At 38.1% G+C, this 9,026-nt stretch overlaps 1 protein-coding gene across 2 annotated transcripts in view; it reads right to left on the bottom strand.

Moving 5' to 3' along the window:
* Positions 1-1,074: 1,074 nt before the first annotated feature.
* The window catches only part of LOC107700458 (leucine-rich repeat-containing G-protein coupled receptor 4-like), a 32,266-nt gene continuing 24,314 nt past the window's right edge, over positions 1,075-9,026 (bottom strand). For both annotated transcript variants that reach the window (XR_001635548.1, XM_016502109.1), the window contains one exon: positions 1,075-1,159. Coding sequence is in view for 1 of the 2 variants with exons in the window: in XM_016502109.1 (XP_016357595.1) it covers positions 1,084-1,159 (76 nt within the window). In the remaining variant the exon portion in view is untranslated. The remainder of the gene's footprint in view (positions 1,160-9,026) is intronic.

The following is a 9,026-nucleotide window of genomic DNA, read 5'->3' as shown; positions in this document are numbered from 1 at the left end:
TCTTAATATTTATTAAGTCTACAGTATACTGTCCTGCACATTTTATTTTATTCATTTTTTTTTTTAATCTTTTTCCATACCTATATTTATATATATTTTTCTTGTGTTTGCATTCTTTAATAATTGCACTGTCCATGGGCGGACCTGACTTACATTTCACTGCTGGTCATATATTCTGTATATAACCATGTATGTGACAAATAAAAATCTTGAATCTTGAAGTTAGATGTAGCTTCAAAAGCCATCTGACACCCGTAGCATCCTGAGATGCTCTGACTAACAGTACTTTGTAAGCTATGAGACTGTGCCAGATGTGCTGCACCACACTGATGGTGCTGTGGGTGGCCAAATCTGTTCCCCGCTTATTCTCTCTAATTGGTCTTTGGACTTTTTTAAGGGAAATCTCAAGCTCTAATAGGCAGTGTGTAGCTTGTTTGTCTGTAAATGATTTTATCTTAATTTTAAGTTTATCTTTTATTTTAATGTTGATTTATTTTAAATAATAAACATTATTTTGTGCAAGTATTGTATACGGCTTAAATGATACAGAAAAGAAAGTCGTGTTATACTTGCAATAGTGCTGTTATACTGAATATTCACCTGAGTGGATTTTCTGTGGCAATGAGCCTGAAGCCTCATATAACAGCACTAAAGCATTAACGGTGATCGCAGAGTCAAATTGTCTGGAAGTCATTCATTTTCAATAAAAATTGGCAATCTGAGGTGACATGAGCAACACTGTTTAGCAGACTTTAATTTATGAAAATGGACAGTGACACAATGTAGTGACTATCAAAAGAAATGAAGACAATGGAGCTCGCATAATCCAACAAGCTGGCACTGAGACCAGCAGTGATTTGGATGTGGATTTAGCTTCAAAGTTGTTTCTGCAGTTCTATAAACATTTCAAAATCTTAAAAATAGACAAGAATATTCAAGAATGATGACAGAGCAAAAGATCATCTCAAATCATCATGGAGATGTTCCATGATGGTGTTTGAAAAAAAGTGTCAAGAATATATAAGAAAAAGAAAACAGAGCATGAGGGGAAATAGTGAAAGAGAGAGAAAACAGAAATCATCCTCACAGTTCTTCCAGATAGGGCAGGTTTCTGAAGACATTAACAGGCAGCTCAGTGATGTTGTTCATGCTGATGTCCCTATGGAAACAGAAGAACAAATGCTCATAGTCAGTGGTTGAGCAGTACCATTTCTATAGGTTAACACAACATAAACAATTTACATTTGCTGTTTGGCTGCATTTCTGTTTGGATTTACATTTTCTGGTTCACATTGTTTACATTGACTGCTTCACCATTTTGCATGGAAGAGAAGAGATCATGGATGATTTCATACTGTGATTTTGCTTGCTTTGGGCTTGAGCTGACTCACCAACATAACTAAAACTGGCCATGTGCAGACACTCATTTCAACCACAGCTTTCTATTTTCTAGATTTCATGGTCATATCATGATTTATTCAAAGGTGCTCCCTCTCCAATCCAAAAACAGCATTTATTAAAAATAAACTGTAAAAAATGGGCATGTGAAACTGCAGAAAACAGACATGTAGTATCTGAAACCTCAACAAAAATTAAAAGCTTTTTTTTTAAAAAAGGGGGCATAACACACAGATTTAGCCAATCTCATGTTAATCTTGAGTACCTATATAGTAGTATTGCATCCTTCATATCACCGAAGAGTCTTTAGTTTTATCAGACTTATAAAAGAAAGATACAGCTTTATGATTCTCTCCGAAAACAGTCGAGCTCCTGGAGGCGTGCCGTGGGCGGAGCTAAAGAATCACAAACACGCGCAGCTTTTGCGTAACCATCGTCTGCAAGCTGTGAGATCGACAAAAATAATTCCCTTAACGCTGGGTTCTTTGGGAAGCTGAACAAGGTTATCTTTCCCTCACAACCAAAAACTCATTTTTTTGGTGACTGTTGAATTTGTGGTCAAAAACAAAATGTAAAATCCTTCTCGAGCAAGTCCTGTGCAGCACTGCCGACGACTTCTGTAACCTGAATGAGGCACGTTTGATGGGCTGCTCTTGCTCTCGCTCTGGTTGATGTGTGCTCGCGCTCTTCCGGGAGAAGTGCCCATGCAAGGAATTCCGCCCCTTTATGATGTCATACAAGGCCATACTCGAGAGAAGAAAAAATAACTTTCCAAAACTTATACGAACCCTGAAGGAGTGTATTTGGCACAGAAATACTCCATCATATGTCCAACTCGTAATTTGAGACTTTGGTCATGTTTAGCATGAGAATCCTACTCCTTAGAATTTTGAATAAGTCAGAATAGCATTAGACCTCCCCTTTAAGTACATTATTATAGTGCTGTAAATGTATAAAATATAGTTGGCAACAAGTGGAAAGGAAGTAAAAATGTAAATGACCCCTTTAACACAACTCAAAATAGAACTACTCAAAAACCTGTTATGAAGCAACATACAGTATTTCTATTTGATACATTTCTTTGAGCGGTCCCTCTCACAGCTGATGTTCATGCTTTACAAGTCCAAACAGAGATCTGCATGTCTGTGACGACTGATAAGACCTGAATCCAGATCAGACAGTGAGATCAAGCATCACACAACAGTAATAGAAGAAAGCAAAATCTATTTGATGTCATCAGCACTGCACTATGGTGATTTACTTCTCATCATGCAAGTATGACATCAGAGGCTTACAAGTGTTTGGCTGGGAGATGATGATTTCAAAAGCAGTAAATGTATGAATTTCCACCTACAAATAAATTCACACACACACACACGCACGCACGCACGCACACACACACACACCCCATGTTTACTTAGCTATCTAAATGGGCACATTCCATAGGCGTAATGGTTTTTATACTGTACAAACTGTATTTTCTATTGCCCTACACCAACCCTACACCTAAACCTACCCCTTACAGAAAACTTTCTGCATTTTTACAATTTAAAAAAAACTTTGTTTACTTTATTTTTATACCAGTTTTACAAATGAGGACGTCCCCCAAAGGGAGGTTTTTGGAGATTTTGTCAGGTATAGCTCACTTCTGGGTACAAATTTGTCCCCAAAATATGGTTAAGTACACACACACACACATATATCCTTATTTCCCATCATCCACTGTAATCTCTGCCACTCTGCCTCTTAACCTCTGATCTACACAACTGCCATCAAATTAAATAACACACAATCTCTATACATTGTGCAAATATTTTGTGCGACTGCTGCTGTTTGTTGCCAGTGATTTCTGGTTATTAGGAACGGGTTATTAAAAACTATTACAAACTTGATCATCATGAAAGCTAATTTACATCTAATGAGGTGGATCATATTCACACTGAAATTGATTTACGCAGAAACTTCAAAGTGTACACTATATACTATACAGCAAAATAATCTGAATTCAGTTAGATTTCTGAACAAAAAGTGCTGTTTGTATGTGTCACTATGTATAAGTCAAGCCTGACAGATGTCTTTTTCAAACAATGTTAAGTAGTTATCATGTTGCTTCACAAATATTATGTTATGTTGCTTCACAAATATCATGTTATCATGTTGCTTCACAAATGTGTATAACAGAGTTTCACACAGCTTTTTTTTATGAGATGTTGATGGCAAAATGGGCATGCTGCTCTTTTCTATACAATGAAAGTTGAAGGTGACCGGGGGCTTCAAAAGAATTGTATGGGCTTTTTGTCAAGGTTGATAACTTATCTTCACTCACTTTGATTGAATGGAAAAGAGTAACATACATTTTCTGCTAAACTGCTATAGAAAAATGAAAATCATTCAGTGAGTGAGAGTAAGTAAAGAATAGAAAGGAAAAATTGAAATCGCATCATATGACCCCTTTAATGAAGTAAAATTCTCTAGGTTTTCCCTCATTCTATTTTTCTTCTCTTTAAAACTATCTATGTCCCTCCTTTTCTCCCGAAGGCTCCGAAGCTCTGAGCATAGAGAGAGAGAGAGAGAGAGAGACAGAGAGAGAGAGCGAGAGCGGATGCTGTCAAGGAGACGGAGAGATAGCATGTAGCAGCATGACAAAAATGCAGGCAGTACACAAAGTGTTTTCCTCTCTCTCTTTCTCTTTTCCATTTGGGCTGAAAGGTGAAGTGTGTGGGCAGCTAGAAAAGCAAATGGTAGATCCGCAGCGAGAGAGGTCAGAACACTGACCTTAAAACACCCGCCGTTAGAGACGCCACAACACAAACTCGCAGAGAGGAAATGAGAACCAGTGCATGTAAATCATAATAAGTGTGTTTTTATGTGGCGTTCTACTTGTTATACATCTCAGGCCTTTTGTTTATTTATTGTACCGTATTCCAGCAAGAATTGTGTGTGCATGTTTCTGTCTTTGTTCTGGAGGAGATGCACTGAAGCCTGGGCAGGTTTTTCAGCTCAGGTTGAGATCTTGATTAGGAATCCATATATGCAGCTTCAAAAGCCAGGCCGCAAACAGTAGACATGGAGACTGGGTCCGATGGAGCCCAACAAACATGCTACAATAGCTAATGAGGCACATCCCCACCCCTGAAGGAAAAGAAAAACAAGGAGAAGATATCGTCCGCCATCTTGGATTTCAATGCAAGGGCTGCCTTGAGTCTTGAGAGCATATATATGAGCACGAGGGACTCTGGCCACACTGTGTATCAGATTACCCCCCAACCACACACACCGAAAGGGGCCTCCTTACCCCCCCTGCAGCTATGACCTTCCATCGCCTCTTTCCCTCTTGGTGGTGTCCCTGGGCCCCTATTTGTGCAGCGGTCCCAGTGGTCCTCTGGATACATTATGTATTACTGACAGTCCTGTTCCTCCTGTACTCACACACACACACACTCCTCCACGCCCGCAGCCTTTCGCCCTGCTGCAAACTCTCTCAATCTTTTGGCTGAGGTGCCTGGGAGCAGGATGAGAGAGAGAGAGCGAGAGCGAGAGAGAGAGAGAGAGAGAGAGAGAGAAAGAAGACTGTGTGTATGTGTGTTTGGGTCTGTGAATGTGATCTCGATCCCCGAGTAGCAGGTTTCCTCATTAGGGGCCAGGGGCCGCACTGCAGTGACAAAGACAGGAACGGAGACAGAGGCCTACTGGAGCCGTTACCGGTGGAAACTCTATCCTATGAGACTGATAGCGTGTGCTCTTAAAGAGTGTGTGCATTTGTGACTGTGTGAGACCAGTTCTACTGCATTTATGTTATGTTTAAATAAAGCATAATTATTAACCTAAAAAGGATCTAAAAGGTGACGTGTCTCATTTATATGGTAGCAAACTGAATTGCAAAAATATTGACAAGTATCAAACTTCTATTTTCTTATACAAATCACAACCTCACAATTAAAACTTAAATGTAAAAATGTCCCGTTCTTACCTTAAAGGGATAATATACCCAAAAATGACGATTATGTCTTTATTTACTCACCCTCATTTTTTTCATCTGTGGAACACAAAATAAGATGTTTTGAAAATTTGGTGGTTTTTCAAAATTGAGTCAATGGAGTCTAATGTTGTTTGGACTCCAGCATTGTTCAAAATATCTTATTTTGTGTGGTGCAAAAGAAAGAAAGCCATACAAAGTTGGAAGGCCATGACAGAATTTTCATTTTTAAGCAAACCTTTCAAGGAGCTATTTCTACTTATTTCTAGTCAGATTAATTCATATCAATTAGCAAAAATTACAGCCAAAACTTATTTGAGCTGGTTTGAAAACGTTAAAAATTTTGTTTTAAACATGAAGGACAGAAATATAATGTAATACCTGTTGGGTATTGTGAAGGTGAAATGCTGCAACATGCTCAAACAGTCGAAGATTTCAGCTTGCAAAGGCAGATACAATTTGGCATTGTCAGTAAAATAGGACTACAAATAAGGACCACCCTAAGCGCTACAGATGGAGCGTGACTGAATGGAAAATGCATACTACAAACATGGAAGGAAGAAGAAAAGCCTTGTTTTAGGAGAGCTCAGGAACATGTCAAGTCTCAACAGAGCACTGCAGATTTTCTGCCTGTCAGTAAGAGTAACAGAAATAGAGCAGGAAAGAGACAGAAGCCTAGTTAAACTCATGCTATAGGACAGAGAACATTGATTTATGAATGAAAGCCTTATTTTCTATCAGGATAGAGTCCTTCCCTTTTTCTAAAACAACATTTATTCTTTCAGTGCTTAACATAGAATGCTCTCTCTCTTAATCACTCTGAAAGAAACACAACAAGCCTGTTTGTCTTTGACTGAACACTAAGGGGCAAATTTGCTAAATTTTGCACGTGATATCTCAGCATAGAAACCTGTGCATATTCACTAACTGGCACGCAATCCAGTTTATCATGCAGTTTAAAAAAAAATTATGGAGAACAGTGTAATAGTCGGACATGCATCCATACTGTAGACTAGCATGCTTTCTTGATTTTAAATAGAGCATACAGGTGTAGGGATTGCAGTGGTGAAGTGATGCTGAACTCAGGAATGCATATCACTATACATACAAACATACATACATATATATATATATATATATGTACTGTATGTGTCTGTGTGTGTGTATGCATATATATGTATATATTAATGCTGTCAAAATTAGCACATTAACACATGCAATTATATTTTTTTTCTTTTTAAAGCATTAAAAATATTTAACGCAATTAACGCAGGGGTGGAGATAGGGTTGGCCACCCCACTCACAATTGCTGCTTTTGTCTCTTTTTTTCTTGACAAGAATTACATTTATTTAGATACAGAACATCTTTATAACCACATCAAATGGAAGACTTTTCAGATGCGCACTCCAACCTTGCCTCAGCGCCAGGCGCTGTTAATCGAGCGCGGAAAAGGTACAGATGATGAGGGAGCTTCACTAGAACAACAGTGAACTGCAGTCAGATGAGATGTTGTCAGGCCATATGTCAGTAAAAACGACTTTTCCTCTCCTGTCAGCCATTATACTGTGCTCGTAGCATGTGCTCGTCAATTACACGCACAAATGCGGTGATGCGCGCTGTAGCCTATATCATTTCATATTAAAACGCAAAAGAAACTACGAGCATGCAATGTTGTAGTTCTGTCATCAGGTAAGTCATGAATTTACCAAATAGGCCTTTAAATTCTGCCTTAAAACTGTGCATGCATGTAAGTATTTGTTATATATGAGTCCCATTAAAGAACATGTCTCTGAAATGCAGTGGTTTTTAAAACGGTCCTGGAGCAGCCTAGCTCTGTCGCCCTCATCTAACACACCCGATTCAACTCGTCAGCTCATGAGTAGAGACTTTAAGACCTGAAGTGAGTCAGAAAAGGTAAAGAGTAGTGAGAAAATATGATGCATGTCAGATCCGCGTCATGTTCGGCAGCGGCAGCTCTTAAAGCAGCCAAAATAACATAATAACCAGCTGCTGTGATGTCTGTTAATCAAAGAACAATAGAAAAAAGAGGAAATCAATAACTTTTGTAGCTTTAAGGATTCATCTATATTTAATTTAGAATTTAGTGTTTGATAACTTTATTTAATTTCTGTCTATTTCCTACGGGTTATGAGTCCGACTCTCTAACCATTAGGCCACAACTTCCCCTTACTTGCTGAAGGGCACAGAAAGCTAAATGTGACATTTATTATTATGGATTTATGTGAAGACTGTTTGAATTTCACTTAAATTAGAAGTTGTTATTTTGTACAGTCTAATAAATGTTAAAATGTATAACTCTCAATTATACTGTGATGTTGACTGGCTATAGTCAATGGTTAAATATTAGGGAAAAAAACTTTCTAGAGACATCAGTAGTATTTGCTATCAGTGATACTCGCCTTCGATCATAAAAAAGATGGCATTAACCCTTTCAGTGGTGAGTTTAAAATATTCTAGCGGTCCCCCCAGAGTGAGTTTTTTTAAGGCGACTGTTATTTTAGAACGTTTCCCCTTACTGTTTCCATGGCAACGCGTCAGGCCACAATAACACTATGACAGATGGATCGCTTTTATTTCGTTTTTCATTTTTTATTCAAAATATTCATAAACTTGCTTACCATTTCATCAACAATCTGATATTCCGATTCACAAATATGTGTAAATGAGTGTGTTTTGTCGTTTAAAAACCTTTCTAAATGATCTTGATCGTGATCTGTAATGTGAGATGGGCATCGCCAAGTCCTGTCAGTCGGATTTACAGCATGTGAATTCATCAATTTCTCCCGAAATACAAGTAATAAGTGGCCGGTGAACTGGGTGAAGAATAGAGTGAACTTTATAGTTACTTACACTATGTGTATCTGATATGAATAAAACATTGGCAAATTAAATTTGAATGGATTGTTATTGTTATTCCATAGACATATGTGTGTATTTTACAAACTCTAAATGTATTGTTTTACTAGTACTTATGTGTATACATAAGTGCTGGTGGTCCTGGGTTTAATACGTGCTCTCACGCTTCCAGTTGCAGATGATGGCTGAGTATAATTGAAATGATATGATGCAGTTGTAGCTGATTGTTTAACCCTTTCAGTGGTGAGTTTAAAATATTCTAGCGGTCCCCCCAGAGTGAGTTTTTTTAAGGCGACCGTTATTTTAGACCGTTTCCTCTTACTGTTTCCATGGCATGTCATGCTTGTCACGTGACAAACCGCGGCCACAATAACACTGTATGACAGATGGATCGCTTTTATTTAGTTTTTCCTTTTTAATTTAAAATATTCACAAACTTGCATACCATGCCATGAACAATCTGATATTCCAATTCACAAATATGTGTAAATGAGTGTTTTGTCATTTAAAAACCTTTCTAAATGATCTTGATCGTGATCTGTAATGTGAGATGGGCGCCGCCATGTTTGTTCGCGCTGCAGTTCAGAAAGTCCTGTCAGTCGGATTTACAGCACGTGAATTCATCAGTTTCTCCCTTAATACAAGTAATAAGTGGCCGGTGAACTGGGTGAAGAATAGAGTGAACTTTATAGTTACTTACACTGTGTATCTGATATGAATAAAACACATGGCAAATTAAATTTGAATGGATTGTTATTGTTGCTTCCATAGACA

Source organism: Sinocyclocheilus anshuiensis, unplaced genomic scaffold (genome assembly GCF_001515605.1).
Source record: "Sinocyclocheilus anshuiensis isolate Anshui unplaced genomic scaffold, SAMN03320099.WGS_v1.1 scaffold154, whole genome shotgun sequence".
Taxonomy (NCBI): Eukaryota; Metazoa; Chordata; class Actinopteri; order Cypriniformes; family Cyprinidae; genus Sinocyclocheilus; species Sinocyclocheilus anshuiensis.
The sequence above is the reverse complement of the archived record's forward strand: the minus strand, read 5'-3'. Positions and strand labels throughout refer to the sequence as shown.